This window comes from Aptenodytes patagonicus, chromosome 7 (genome assembly GCF_965638725.1).
Source record: "Aptenodytes patagonicus chromosome 7, bAptPat1.pri.cur, whole genome shotgun sequence".
Lineage (NCBI taxonomy): Eukaryota > Metazoa > Chordata > Aves > Sphenisciformes > Spheniscidae > Aptenodytes > Aptenodytes patagonicus.
The window spans coordinates 31411554-31426060 of NC_134955.1; the positions used below are offsets into that span (position 1 = coordinate 31411554).

General features: G+C 41.8%; 3 protein-coding genes across 6 annotated transcripts in view; 2 read left to right on the forward strand and 1 right to left on the reverse strand.

Moving 5' to 3' along the window:
- Positions 1-699: 699 nt before the first annotated feature.
- On the reverse strand, positions 700-6534 carry LRRC57 (leucine rich repeat containing 57). Of its 4 annotated transcripts, none has more exons than XM_076344683.1 (7): positions 6486-6534; positions 5420-5598; positions 4060-4195; positions 2745-3013; positions 2083-2268; positions 1824-1892; positions 700-1468 (listed from the first exon to the last, which is right to left on the reverse strand). In XM_076344683.1, the coding sequence occupies exons 2-6, from the start codon at positions 5501-5503 to the stop codon at positions 1845-1847; spliced, it is 723 nt and encodes a 240-aa protein (XP_076200798.1). In that variant the 5' UTR covers positions 5504-5598; positions 6486-6534; the 3' UTR covers positions 700-1468; positions 1824-1844. The 4 variants fall into 4 exon arrangements, with proteins under 4 accessions (XP_076200798.1, XP_076200797.1, XP_076200799.1 ...); XM_076344682.1 differs by lacking the exon at positions 6486-6534 and adding an exon at positions 6393-6478; XM_076344684.1 differs by lacking the exon at positions 6486-6534 and adding an exon at positions 5820-5902.
- Positions 6535-6586: 52 nt separating this feature from the next.
- On the forward strand, positions 6587-11465 carry HAUS2 (HAUS augmin like complex subunit 2). The gene is made up of 6 exons (XM_076344681.1): positions 6587-6832; positions 7519-7611; positions 8961-9030; positions 9871-10003; positions 10674-10782; positions 10920-11465. The coding sequence occupies exons 1-6, from the start codon at positions 6602-6604 to the stop codon at positions 11067-11069; spliced, it is 786 nt and encodes a 261-aa protein (XP_076200796.1). The 5' UTR covers positions 6587-6601; the 3' UTR covers positions 11070-11465.
- Positions 11466-14255: 2790 nt separating this feature from the next.
- Positions 14256-14507, forward strand: part of STARD9 (StAR related lipid transfer domain containing 9) — a 119312-nt gene continuing 119060 nt past the window's right edge. The window contains exon 1 of the mRNA XM_076344686.1: positions 14256-14339. Coding sequence (XP_076200801.1) covers positions 14293-14339 — 47 coding nt within the window. The 5' untranslated portion in view covers positions 14256-14292. The remainder of the gene's footprint in view (positions 14340-14507) is intronic.

Sequence of the window (14507 nt, forward strand, 5' to 3'; positions counted from 1 at the left end):
ATTACTATGTAAGAATTGAAATAAGACATCAACAGGGTCAGGGAACTAGATACCTCTTCTGAGCATCTTATAAAAGAACTGCTAAGAATTGCTAATCTTAATTATAGTTATTACATTGAGGAAAAAGATTGGCATGGAGGTCACTTCATTTTTCTTAACTACAGATGGCATAAGACACTGAATACGCTTGATGATTACATCAGCAACTTCAAGGAGTTTGCTGTCTAAATGCCTTTCTTGTCTCATGTAAGAAAGCTCAAGTATAGAACAGTAGTTAATGTATGATTACCTGTATGACAGTCTCATTAGGAATAGATGCATCCATGCTTATCTTGCCTCCTGCTTCACTGTTTTGAGCGTGCAGTACATACTAACTGAATTGCTACCAATACTTAAATCTCCTCTGCATTCTCAAAGCAGTTGAAGTATAGCTGTTACCAACAACTGATGGAACCAAGTACCTAAGTGATGGCTTTCAGTGATAGCTTAGTACTACTTGTTAAAGTGACGACAGCAGCAGTTACACCAAATAAACTTGAACTGATTTTTTGAAAATTATTTACTAAAATAAACGTTTTCCTTTTCAGTATAAGTTACATAATTGCATACATGTTTAGCTCTTTCTAGGTGCTTTTGGTAATAAGGCAGCAGCAGCAGGCTGACAACTAAAACTTTCAGCATTGCTCTGTACACAAGGAGTCAGTGCAGGGATATTGTATTTTCCAGCAATACACATTTTTACTGAATACACTGAAGATGAACCTCATTTTTATTTGATACAGCTCAAGCAGAAGTGGACTGTAGTGCAATTCTTGCTTATGGGAAAAGAAAGCCCATACAGTAAAATATGAATGAAGGATGCTCAAACCATTATTTGTTTACTGGAAGCAGTTAATAAAACACTCAACTTAGCCACACCTATTTGTGCTTCATAAAAAACTTATACAGGTTATAAACTAAATCCTCATCTGTAAAAGTTCTCTGTAGAATAGTGCTTACTGCAGTTCGTACAATGTTTCAGATCTGCTTTGGTGGTAGAACTTCCACGTGCCATCATGGAAAAATGTTTCCAGGAGAAATAATCCTCTACAAACTAACAGCCAGCTTCCTGACAAAAGGGAACTGGCAACTTTGAAATGCTCGTTCCCTTGCTCTGTTAAAGAACAAGCCCTGACAAAGGAGAACATGTATTGTGTTAAAAGCTATAGTGGCACAAAAATCAAAACTGGCCCCTAGGCAGGTTCATCAGTTCAATACCCATGTTCTCTAGTTCAAGTTTATTCAATGTGGCCTCAACAGACCATATCAGACTACTAGAGGAGGAGTACTCTGATGATCTCCTTCATCAGTCTTGGTTTAAGTCAGTGAAGCAGGCGCTTCAGTCACTAACGCTTCTTACTGGGAATACAACAGGTCAGAATAATGATCATGCAAACTTCTTCTTTGTAGCTGTAAATCGTTCCATGTACTACAAAGAAAACAAACAAACAAAAAAATCTAAGATTCAGAAATTAATACAAGATTCACTATTGAAAGCAGCTAAGCTTCTGCTCTCAGACTCAAAAGCACTCTGCATCTAAAGCATATTTGCATTTCCCAGACACAACCATTACAGCTTTAATGTAAAAAAACAAGCAAACAAAAAAAACACCAAAAAACTTTCTGCCATTTGCTGTAATTCAGGTTAATATTCTAGAAAGTCAGTCCTCACAGTGCTAACAGTCAGATCTCAAGTGTTAAGGATGAACTATTGTTAAACAGTTAAGAATGCTGCATAGTAGGAAGCATCTGTTATTTTTTGTCCCATCAAAGTGAAGACTTACTCCTTCACACGCCTATCATCATTAGCTACTCTTCAAAAGATGTTGGTGAAAGACCACTGATCCTGAATCCTATGAGAAAGTTAATCTTAGAAGAACTGTTGAAACTCTTTTCAGAAGTTAGTTACAAATCCAGTACCAGTGACAATACCAGTAGACTGTGCTTTTATTCACCAGCATAAAAGCTTAGTATTGTGAGGAGGTACTGGGTAAGGACTTCACCAGAAGATTCATTTAAAAAAAGACAAAAGAAGAGACAAACCTTGTCATAACCTTCCAGTTCTCTGAGTTTCTTGATTTCAAAGAGGTTACCTTCTACTGCAAGCAGTGAGATCTGGGAATCACTGAGGATACTTTGAGGAAGCATGCCAAGTTCTAAACAGTTTTCTTCTAAACGCAAGACTTTGAGGCGTGGACAGTGAGAGATCTGCACTGAGATCTGGGAAATCTGGTAGAAATAACAAAAAAAAAAAGGGATTAAAATGTTAGTGATCCATGATTACTTAAAGTGATTTGTGTTTCAGACTAACGTGAAACAATTATCATGTTGTAATATAAACTACATTAACAGTAACTACTTAACAACAATGCGTAAGCAACAATAATAATGGTCAAAAAATCCAAGTAACTTTTTTTTCCTCCATGATGACAGGCAACCTACACATCTGTTTATCAGATTCCTACTCAAGAACTGTTCAAATAATTTTCGGTATGATTAAATTCAGGATTTGTTAGTTAGTCAAATCAGGCAGTTGGATGTATCAGTACACAAATTCTAGTTATGATCCCTCATTTCTGTTGTGTCCAGGAGATGTCTTTTAGCTATAAAGTTTTGATAGTCTCAGCTTATGTTCTGTGGATGTACTAAGTCCAAGATAAACCATGCCCTACATCTACATGCCTGTAGTATCTCAGTTACCAGACCTGATTCTGATTCAAATTGAGCTCAATAGCCTGCAATTCTCCCACAGTGTCGGGTACATTTTGGATCTGGTTTTTGGAAAGATCCACCACATCCAAGTGGCGAAGACCACAGAGTTGTGTAGGCACAGTCCGAAGCTGGTTTCCAGAAAGGCTCAGGGTTTTGAGAGCCAAAAGCTGTCCAAATGCAGCCGGTAGCTGCCTCAAGTGATTGCCATTCAAGAGTAGTGTTTCCAGTTTTTTCAGTTTACACAGCTCCTCAGGTAAAGCAGCTAGAAATAAATGACAGAACAAAGACCTAAACAAAAAGCAGTAAACATTCATACCCATTTAATTCAAATAAGATTCTGCATGGAAAATGGTGCTATATTACAGTAATTTCTCACAGGATTCCTCCCCATTTTCCAATGAAGGTACAGATCCCTGCACAGAAACTTAAGCCCACTAACAACACATGCTTTTTAACCATCTTCCATAAATATCTTTAAAATAATGTGCAGACAAGGCAGACCTTGCCTTCAGACCAGGCTGAAAACACTACTCAGAGGATTTTAGACTATCAATCAGTTAGTTATACTCTTTACTAACCACTTTACCAGTGTATTCTATGACATTTGAAGTACCACACAATTCACAGCTTCAGGTCTGCTGCAGCCCTTTAAAGGTATTACTCAACTCACTCAAAAGTAAGTTCTCAGATAATTCATATCGTATCATACCAGCATATAAGCCTCACCAGGTAAGCTCTGCCGGTGTTCATTCATTCCTCATTCTACCTACACATGTATATAACCCATAGCACTCCTTGAGTTCCACTATAGAGTCAGAGGTTTGTAAATCACATTTGTTTTTCAAAAAGGCAGATAATACACAATTAATACATAAAAAGTTAGTTTCTTCACCTCATTCTGTTTTTTCCATAAAGTTGGATGTTTGTCCAACAGAAACCAAAACAACCACTGAATGGCCAGCAACATTTTCTACAGATCATCTTCATTACCTGTTCTCTATGCAAGTACTAAACCATCTGACACTGTTAAACCTTCAGATCAGACAAGTCACAGCACAGAAACGTTTTATGGTTTTAAGTACTTACATGTCATTGTAAAACTGATAATACAACTAAGTTGGCCACTAGTTTTGAAGAATTTATGGTTTGGGGTTTTTTTTCCTGTACATGAATTCCAAAGATTTCAGTTTAGGTGACTAAACTCCCCATTTACATCCTGTGAGAGCTAAATCATTAAATTTAGTTTCTGAGCAGAGAAGTCAGGTTATTGTTTTAAAAATCTGTGGAGATATTAATTAGCAGGCATACTCAGTTTGTTGTTGTTTAGAACAAGGCTCTTCAAAAAGGAAAATTTTCCAATGAGTGGTGGCAAGAGCTCTATTTTGTTGTTCGACAAGTCTATTGTCCTTAAGTTGCTTGTTAGCTTCTGCAGATCTTCAGGAAACTATGGGGGAGAAAAAAGATACAGCTTTAAATAGTTGATACAACTTCAAATATTCAAGTTACACAGCTTAAAATTTTAATTGAAATTTGTATTGCTATTACATACTGTCATATGTATTACAATGTCCAATCACCACAGTGTGCAACTAAGTTGGCAAATTTGCTTAATACATAGTCTTAAAAATATTTTTTCATCTGAGTAAGGAAAAAGGGATATAAAGGAGACAGTCTAACATCTAGGAAGAGTAGTTTTTAAGCCAAAGAATTTAAATTAAAAAGAGAGAAGGAAGTATACCATGACACAAGCTCGTTTACGTTTTAGTCCTCTTGTGTGTTTCTCTTAAACATGCCTGCCATTTAAAAAATATTCTACAGCTAGTTAACAACTCTATATTTTAGCAGAGTAGGATTGGGAAGTTTTTCTCTTGCTTTCCTTTTTAAATAATTATGTAAACCATTTTCCTTATTCTTATTTACATCCTGTACCACTTTAATCTGCACTTGGCACTGAGCAAAAAAAACCAAACCTGACAATCACCATTAGCGAGTCCTGGTCAATAGACCAGTGATTTTGATTCTCCTTTGGTTTGGCAGGGGAGAAGGGAAGAGAGAAGGTAGGATAGTGGAAGAAGATACTTTAGAAAATTCATGGAAAATTACTGCAATATTGTTATTACGGCTGTCCTGTGAATTGTTACTAGACTTATGGTTCCAAGACATCCTGTGTTTTTCTGCAGTTGAGTCAAAGTCAAGACAATTTCTGATATAATAAACTTCAAGATGTTTCCAGCCCAGTGAACAGCCTGTACAGACTATTCATATGACTACAACTAAATACAGCGTAAGTATCTAAATGCGACAAATTGTGGAGTATCTTTCTAGGGAACAATACAGTTATAAAATTTACTTTTTTTCCTCCAAGTTTACAGCCCTTCTTTAAGAAGCACAACATCATCATAACTAGTACTTCTTGAACATACATGCACTCTAAAGCATAAGATCAGAAGCATGCAAGTGTCCTGACAGACAAATCCTCAATCAGAAGACAGTGCAAGCAAAAATCTGCTCTGCAAAAAGGAAAAAAAAAATTCTTGAAATAATACTATCCATCACTATTTATGAGAAATACATGTACACAGTGCATTATGATAATGAGGTGGTAATTTCTTTCCAAAATTGTCAGTCATACACACAAACAGCCACGTTTCCACTACAGTTACATTACCTCTGTAAGTCCCTTTCCTGTTAGCTGAAACACACCCGTTTTCTGTGCTGTCTCCAGGTGAGCTTTTAATGCACTATTTCCCATCCTAACAGTTCTTTGTCAAGCATACAGAGTTTGAGTGATGGTCTCAGAGAGTTTCTCTCAGTTATTCTGCACTGGAGAACTGCAATCCAAAGTCTCTGTGATAAAGCAAATGTAAAAGTCATTTTATGTGTACTGTCTTCCAACACCACAAGCATCTCAACATACTGAACCGTTTCACTGCTGCGTTTTCATCTCCCTTATAACTAAAACCTAGAACTTAAAAGATTTACTTAGCTTAAGGTGGCTTCATTATAGCACTTTGAATATTGAAATGATGCAACAAATATAGTTAAAACTCAGTGGTAAAATTGCATACTTTCCACATTCCGCCTCTTTCAGGGCCCAGTAGCGTAAGGAGATTCTCCATGGAGACTGGCCGTGATTTTAGCGGCATCTACCAGCACTGACCCGCTTCCAATACCGCATTCTGCTTTTTTGGAAACATTTGTTTTATTAAGAGACTTAACTCCTTTCTTGCGACTCTAGATGCAGACAGACAACATCCATCCCCCGTAACTCCAGCAGGGTTTAATCCCCGCGACAAACTACGCCGAGTTACAGGCCGAAGGATTAGCGTCAGGCTTGTAGCCGGGAGGTGGGGAATAAAGCCTAACACAGCACGTAAACAGCCGGGACGAGGAGCCCGAGCGAAGAAGCACTCCCTGCCGCGACGGCTAGAAGCGGGTCAGCAGGACCCTCGGCACGGGGCAAAGCCAGCAATGACCCGCTGCAGGCCCCGGTCCCTCCGCCTCGCCCCGGCCCCGGCCCCGGTCCCTCCGCCTCACCCCCATCGCGGCTGCTCCAGCCCCACCTGGGCCGCTTGGCCCTCACCCTGGCCCCGCCACCGCAGGGAGCTCCGGTGAGGGCAGCCCAGCCCGGCCCGGCCCACCTGTGCAGGCGCCGCACGCCGACACTCCGCGGCGGCGGAGCCCCCCGCGCTCTGCCTCCGCCCTTCGAGAACCGACGCTCCGAAAGCGCTTACCGGCTCCCCCCGGAACCGGACGCGTGTCACCCCTCCCCTTTCCTGTCACACCCAACATGGCGGCCGCCCACCGGCTATGGATGCCGCGCTCCGCCCGGGCTTCCGGGACACCCAGCATGGCGGAGCGCCGCCGCCCCGCTTCCGCAGCGACGGCGGCCGCCAGACCCGCGCCTCGCGGGGCGGCCGTGCCCGCGCGCAGGGCGCTGGAGCTGAGCCGGCGGCGAGACGCGAAGAGTGGTGAGGAGCGGAGCGGCGCTGCGGCCGCCCGCGGCCACTGGGAGGCGGGGCAGCCCACGGCGGCGGCCGCCCTGCTGGCGCGGTGCCTGGCGGCGGGCGTCGTGAGCCAGGTAACGGCCCGGGGGCCTGGAGGGGGCCGCGCTGGAGCGGCTGTGCAAGCTGGCGGCAGCGGGGAAAATAGCGGCGCAACAAAAACTACCTGTGGTAAAGGTTTGGAGAAGCCCTGGCTCAGGTGCTGCGTCGCAGCTCTCCTCTATCCTCTGTGCCCGTCCTTCAAGCACGTGTGTCCTGGCTGCAGGTGCAGCGCCTCACACCCAGCCGTCAGGTTACCCGTGCTTTAGTACCGGCCGTGTGTCTTGAAATAAGGTGGAAGTGCTAAACCGTGCTACTGTTTGCGTTGATTTGAAAGGCGGACAAGTTTTTCCTTTTATTGTGGGACCTCTTGCGGTTTTGGCTGATGGTAGCTTTCCTTACTAAACCGTACCTTCTGGTGTGTGTTTTTCTGGAGCGTAGACGTGAGGGGGGTTTTTTTGATGGCCTCTACTGCGTTCCAGCAGCATGCAAGCTAGTATTGTTGAGAGTGCTCTATTACTGCCTTTTACGAAATTCTATTTTCACTCATGTTCACTTTCCCTAAATAATGCCCGTATTTTATGAGTCGTTCAGATGAAGTTTACTGTATTGCATAGTGCAAGAGAATAACAGTAACTTTAGACTATTAAAAGCTAATCTGGAGAATTTGCCTGATATGTTCTTGCTGCTGACTGTATTTTTTCCTGTTGTTTTCCTTTCACAGGAGACATTGGATTTAACCTGTAGAAAAGCCCCGTGCTTTGTGAAATTCTCAGAGATGGAAAAAATGGCAAACATTCGAGCTGAAATCAATGAGGTACAGCCTTTACTGTTGTCAGTGTATGCTCTACACTTTACTATTAGAGATAATATGTGGCACCTGATGAGGTATTGGACTGCCATGTGCTATTGTTTCATGTTTTGGGGTTTTTCTTAATGGTTCAGCTGTTTAACAGTTGGCATTTTTTCCCCAGTGGACTGAGTTGTTATAAAGAAAAGAACAAAATCACGAAACAAAAGGTTTCGGTATAACCAGAAAGACACAGCAGCCTGCATCTTTGACTGAAGTGTCACCTGAAATTTTCTGAAGAAACTGAAGAACAAATAAGAATTTGTAGTTGACTTCAATTCACAAAAATGCGTATCTTTATAGGCAACTAGACCATTTTGTTGGTTAGCAAGAGGTAACCTCAGTCATTTCCTACTGCCTGAATTGCCTGTTGGCTTGTATTTTATGATGATGTTTTCTGAGCATTTGCTCGCTGGTACAAAAAATGTGTTTAAGTTACACAATGTGGGCTCCAGCAGCTACAAAGCAGTGTGACAAATTCACCATTTACTTTTTTGGAGAATGAGTTAAACAGCTGGCATCATCCTGTATTGACAGGCAGAAGGAACGAACAGTTTCCAGCTCCCAGTAAGGTGGCTACTTAGCCTCCTTTGCTGGAAGGTTTCACATACAAAGTACTCTCTCTGACAAATGTTCAATATGCTGTGAGTGAAACAGGTTTATTTTTGTCCTCTCCTCAGTAATCAAGAAAAGCAAAGCAGCAGTTCTCTGTGAGTCCTGAGAGACTGATATGTCATCCTCTTCTGTACTTTCCTCAGTCTTCTCTTGTCTAGCCAAAATGACCACAACTCTTTCAGCCACAGGAAGGTATCTGCTCCTCTTGTGCTGGTTTATTGTTGGAAAGAATTAAAGCTAGGAGTTTCACCTGAGAGAGCTTCTCCCACAGCTAAGAAAAAAACCCAACACAATACAAACCAGTCTTTGCCAGAAGGAGGAAACTTGCGGCTGTGAGAGGTTCTTTAGTAGAATATAGACTATGAAACTGCTTTGTAGGAGATGTAAGTTTCTGTGTTTTAGGAACGAATTGCAGGATCTGTCTTTTCCAGCACAAATTCCCAATAAATCACTAAATTGCTTAGTTTTTTTTTCAACAGTCTTTTCCTATTGACAAAAAAAGCCCCCACCTAGTAGTAGAAACACTCCAGAGAGCATGGTAACATGCTCTCGTGCAAATGCTCGCTCTCTTTCACACACATGCTCTCCCCCATGCTCCCGCTTTCTCCCCTTCTACTTCCTCCCCACCCCAAGAGAGAGTCAACAATATCTGCAGAAGTATGTTAAAAATGCGTTTTCATTTGATGATGTTATTGTTGTAGAAGAAACTGAAAACTGAAATTCTGCAGTTGGAAAAGGAGACAGCAGACATTGCTCACCCTTTTTACTTAGGTAAGTGCAGTTGTACCTTAGCAAGACCAAGAGTGTTAAATGGTTTCATCAGCAGATTGACATTTCATCTGAGTACATGACACTTCTAGAAGTTATTGCAGCTTTCTCCACTGGATAGCTTGTTAGAGGTGGCAGGTGTTTTATTAGCCCCTAAAGAATGCTTCCATACTATTTGAACTTGCACCCTCTGCTGTCTCAGTAGAAGCTCTGTGCATAACTCATTCTCCAAAAAAGGGGGGGTTGGGGGGGGTGGTCCGCTCCCCAGGGTCAGTGGAGCATCAGGAGTTCAGAGATCATCAGTAACCTGATTTGCTTCCCTTGGCCTGTGTGCTGTTTTGCTGCTTTTCGAGTAACTCAGTGTATTTCTGCTGCATCTGTATGCCCCTAAAATTACTTGGATTTTGATTTTAGTATTTTGGGAGCATATGTATTAATTTCTTTATTATTTTGTGCTTTTCCCACTATGATTTGATGGATACTTAAAAACATTCTAGCTTGCTACTACTGTGTTAGGCTGGTGAAGTATATTGTAATACTTCAATGCTATGGTATAGTTTAAGAAGTTGGTTTCATCTCAAAGACGGTTTACTTAAAGCTATAAATAATGTAAAACAATTAACAAAGCTATATCTCTAAAAAGTAGGTATTATGACTTTGAGGTGCATGCTGATATTAAGTCCTGTACGCTCCAACAAAAATCATTCTGATTAATGATATCTTTCTTGAGTGTAAACTGTCCAGTGCAATAGATCAGACTTTTTCTTTCTGTCTTTCTCCAGAAGAAATTTTGCTCTTGTTTTAGCAGGACAATAGTTTCAACTTCGCAATTTTATTTTATAGGCAAAAAATGCGAGATTTTGCAAGATATGAACAGACACTTGGAAGCTGTACTGAAAGAGAAGAGGGCTCTTAGGAAGAGGTTGATAAAGCCCAGATGTCAAGAGAGCCTGCCTATTGAGGCTACTTTCCACAAGTAGGCATATAGAAAATAATTGTTCTTTGTTTGCATGAGTCCAAATTGATTTGAACTAATAGGCAGTAAAAATCGCATGCTTTCATTCACTTTTCCATTGAGAAAAATAGAAATAAAAAATGGTAGCAAAACCTCAGCTAAAAGCAAGTAGTTTACTCATTGCTAAATTCATAGAAAGGTAGTGATACATATTTGTATGAATATTTGCTTAGGTTATTGGTCTTGTCTTCCGAAGATTACACAACAATTTGTGACGTATTGTTTTAAACGTGTTAAATGCTTGATTCATTATGCTTCTCCATAGGTAGGAATTGTTACTTTAGCATTTAGTGTCTTCCTTCCACTGTGACTTGCTCAGAATAAGTGTGTGAATGATTCATGGACATGCATAGTACATGTTCTAAAAATATAGTCCTTCTTCTCATGGTCTAAAAATCTAGTCCAGTTACTGAAGAAGTGCGTATTCACTTCTGTAATTCCTGCCCTACTTGTTGCTGAGAGTCGTAAAAGAAGTGTAATTGCAGAGAAATTAATTAAATGGTTAGGAACTTGCATAAAACTGGAGAAGAGGACTAAGAAAACCCACAGGGGAAAGAAGTAAGAGCTTGGAATTATTAAATCCTCATTGTTTTGCACAACTTTGGAGCAGGGGGCTCATTCTTGGTTACAGGTATGTAGTAGACTTGTTGACTGAGGCTGTGACTTTCATTGAGAAGCTTGAAAGCCATTTGCAGACCGTAAGAAGCATCCCTCAGATACCGAACATCATGAAGAATATGGTGAGTAGCAAAAGAACTGAGCCTTCTGTCTCCTTCAGCATTAAGAATTCAATGCTGTTTGGTTGTTTAGGTTGTTTTTACGTCCTGCTAGATTGACAGGGTGTATAGAGATGAAATCCAACTCTTTCCTGCTTCAGGACACTGCTTTGACAAAAACAGAGGTGCTCGTGATGGAGTTGGAGGAGCTGGCAGAGCAAATATTGAAATGGAGAGAGCTGCAAAAAGAAGTGTATTCTGACAGCATCTGCAATACTGCTGAATTGGACTTTGGCTTATCTTTAACCTAACAAATCATTTTCCTCAAATAGGATGGCTGTTCAAAGAACTACCTTTTTACGGTCTCAGGTGAAAACTACAACATAGTTGTGCTTTAATCCAACAGGGACTTTGTAGGTAGTTATATTTCTGTTCTTATGTAACAGTTCTCCAACTATTAAAACATAAAACAACAAGGACAATGAGCAGTAGCTCATAGGAAGGCAAACTACTGAGAAGACCGTTGAGGAGTTCCTTTTTGAAATAGTTGGACAGGATTCCCTTGGAGCTTGTATCGTCAATGCAAATTTGTTTTGATATTGCTTATGCACTTGCTATAGTGTCTCTATTCATTTTTATAAGCATCTTGATAAAACACTGTATTTTGTATGTCACTGTAAAACTTCAATAAAAGCACTAGATTTCAAGAGCTCAGTTTCTTGGGTTTTATTTTGTTATAAAATCATGTAATTAGAAGAACAGTGCAAAGTTTTAGGTCCCAGCTTATGCTTCCATAGGAGTTCCAACCAAGAAATTAAACTAGTTTTAAGTTACAGTTTATTATGGCTATGATGTGGTTGTGTGGGAAAGCAGGGAATGTACTCGGTGATATATGGCAGGTCTGCTGGTTTGCAAACCACGTTTCTATGATAGTGATAAATATATTCTTCAGTCTCTCCTTTTCTGTTGCTTGCCCTGTCTTCAGTGCCCCCCTTAGAATAAAACTCATTTCATGAGTATGACTGACAATTTAGCAAAAGCATTGCTTGTTCCAGTTTTCAACCTTAGTGACTTTCCTGTCATGAAAAGACTTGTTGGTAAAATGTCAGTGGCAGGACGTCTGTAAACCAGGACGGTTGGTTGTCTTTGAAGGATGTCCAGTTTTGTATTCAGAATACAGAGCAAACTGAAGTGGTGCAGATGTATTCCTTTCTACTGTTGTATCGCTTATGTTACCTGAATTCTTCATACATCCAACCTGTTGGTTTCTATTTCTGAAAATAAGAGCCCTTTATTATTTGAAAGTAACCGCTAGGTGGCTCAGTACCACACAAATGTCACTGTAGTTTATGTGACTTGCATAAAAATTTAAGGTAGAATTAAGGAAGAAATCTTTGGTTCTTTGTTGAGCACACTCTGATCTGACTTACTTGCAATTGGTCTCCTCTGTAGTTGAAATTTTCTGAGAATCCCATTTTAATCTTTGTAGACTACATCATTCTGCTGAGTGTGATGTCAAGTATAGCTTAAGAATTCTCTAGTATACTATGTAAGTGTAGCTGATGTTCCCCTCTGCTGCTATTGAGAAAAGTTAAGAGGATAGAAACAATTTGGATTAAGTCAAGCAGAATATCTGAGAATATAAACTGGCATTTGAGTCCCATAAACTTGAATGAGATCTTTGCGTGAACGCTTGCTATATGTCGTTGCAGGATTTGAGTCCAAAGTCCCACATCACTGTTGTTTCAGATGTGGAAGTGAAGGTCTTCCACACAACTGCAGAGGAGGAGCTGGCATGTTTACTGAAAATGCTTTGCACAGTCTGTGAAACGGGAAGAAACAGAATCCAGACTTCTGGAATCATCGTCCTGTGCATCTATCACAGGTTTAAATTCTCTCTCATTGCTTACAGCAATGATTCAGGTCAAGCAAATTAAAGTTGTTGTGATTTAATGCTTCCAGAAGTAGGATGAAAACATTTCTAGTTAGTTTGTTCATTATAGTTCCTTGAAAGGAAGACAAATATGTGTTTGCCATATCCCAGGGTTGAGCGTATTTTCTTCTTTTACTGTATCCATTATTGGAGAGTTGACTGTGGAGGTGGTAGAGTTTAGGTAATAACCATTTGCCATTGGCATACCAATTCATTCTTTAGTGTGATTAAAGGGGTAAATCGACTGAAGTAAACAGTGATTCACAGCTTGTAGGTATTCGTTTTAGCATCTCTGTGGTGGGTCATGAATTGGGAAAAGTGTTGGGTCCAAAGGATCCATACTTCACTCTGGAGGGCTGCTTTTTCGTTTAGATTTAAGGTTTCTGGAGCTTAAGGCAAATTGTCTCATGAGAACTATACTTAAAGTACAAATAAATAGCACAGTTAAAAGACAATTTAAGCAGAAGTTGTTTAAATGGACTGTACAACACTCCTATATGATATTCAGATATAGCTCAGAGTTTCTTGTATTTTGAAATGCAAAACCAGAAAATGTCCAGTTAAAAATGAGTAACGACACTGGCAAAAAACAGACAGGAATTTTCTGTTGAGCCTGGCATCTTGTTTACGCATGTAGCCAATGCTGCTTGCTCTCACATCTTCACAATAATGTCGGTAGCTGACAGGGACAATATCCTAAAAGCAATTTTTTTAAACTTTTGGTGGTTTTTATATTACTCGTAAGTGCAAAACCTTTATCAATGTGACAGTTTGACATTGATTTCAATTATAGCTCTGGAAATTTCAAAATTTTATTTTACACAATAAATACAACCCACATAAAGATTGGAGGTTTTCAAAGGAATTTAAAACACTTGGGAGCTTTCCTTTAGCACTAGTAAGGAAGGGGTACTTACCTTCCTTAAATTACTGTCAAATTAATTAAATGTGGAGTGCTTTGCACTTTAAACCGTGCTGGTTTTTTGACTGCCTGCACGTTACTAGGAAAAGAAATGTGATCAAACTTAGGTAGGATTAGACGGGCAGTTTTTTACTTCTGAAAGAAATTGGTTTCTCTTGGGTAGTCCCTAGTGAGTCTCTTCATGGCAGCACCCATCTAATCGGGCTGCCGGCGTTAAACCCTTAAGTAAAATCCGGGTTGTTACGCTGCTGCAAATGAGCGTTTGGTGGTGCTGCCGGGAGAGCAGGGGTATCCCTGGCGATTTTAAGCGTGAAACCACCGTCTCTTGGTCTGGAGGTCCCGCTCTCCCGGGCGGACCTGTTTTAGGCGGAAAAACCCGGTTTGGGTGCTGGAGAGGCTGCCGCGCCGCTGCTTTGGAGAGAGTTTTCCCGAAACCCTTCCTCTCCGCCCGGGGAGGTTTCCCTTCTCCCCCCGCGGGGGCTGCCCGGGGCCGGGCCGGGCCTTCCCTTCCCTGCCCTCCCGTCCGCGGCGGGGCGGGGCGGGCGGCTCCTCCCCTCCCCTCCCCTCCCCTCCCCTCCCCTCCCCTCCCCTCCCCTCCCCGGGCGCTGGGGCGCCGCGCCGGGGGCGTGATGCGGGGCCGGGGCGCGGGCGGCCGGGGCTGCTGGGCGTGAGCCGAGCCATGGCTAACGTCAAGGTGGCCGTGCGGGTCCGGCCTCTGAGCAAAAGGTGCGGCGGGGCGCGGAGGGGGGGGACGGGGAGATCCCGGTCGCCGGGGCAGATACGGGGCGGCTGCGAGGGGCGGCAGGATGCCGCTGGTCCTGTCGCCGGGGACGGGGTCGCCGCTGTGGGGTGGCTTAGCTGGGCGTGAGGGAGGGACGGCAGGCGCTGGGGAGC

Bases quoted from the DNA above. Each gene is read 5' to 3' on its own strand.
- LRRC57 (XM_076344683.1), bottom strand. From the start codon at position 5,503: ATGGGAAATAGTGCATTAAAAGCTCACCTGGAGACAGCACAGAAAACG. The intron at 2,269-2,744 runs GTCTGGTAACTG...TATTTCTACCAG, and splicing joins TCAATTTGAATCAGAATCAG to ATTTCCCAGATCTCAGTGCA. The intron at 1,893-2,082 runs GTTTGTCTCTTC...ACTTTCTCATAG, and splicing joins AACTGGAAGGTTATGACAAG to GATTCAGGATCAGTGGTCTT.
- HAUS2 (XM_076344681.1), top strand. From the start codon at position 6,602: ATGGCGGAGCGCCGCCGCCCCGCTTCCGCAGCGACGGCGGCCGCCAGA. The intron at 6,833-7,518 runs GTAACGGCCCGG...TTCCTTTCACAG, and splicing joins CGGCGGGCGTCGTGAGCCAG to GAGACATTGGATTTAACCTG. The intron at 7,612-8,960 runs GTACAGCCTTTA...TTATTGTTGTAG, and splicing joins TTCGAGCTGAAATCAATGAG to AAGAAACTGAAAACTGAAAT.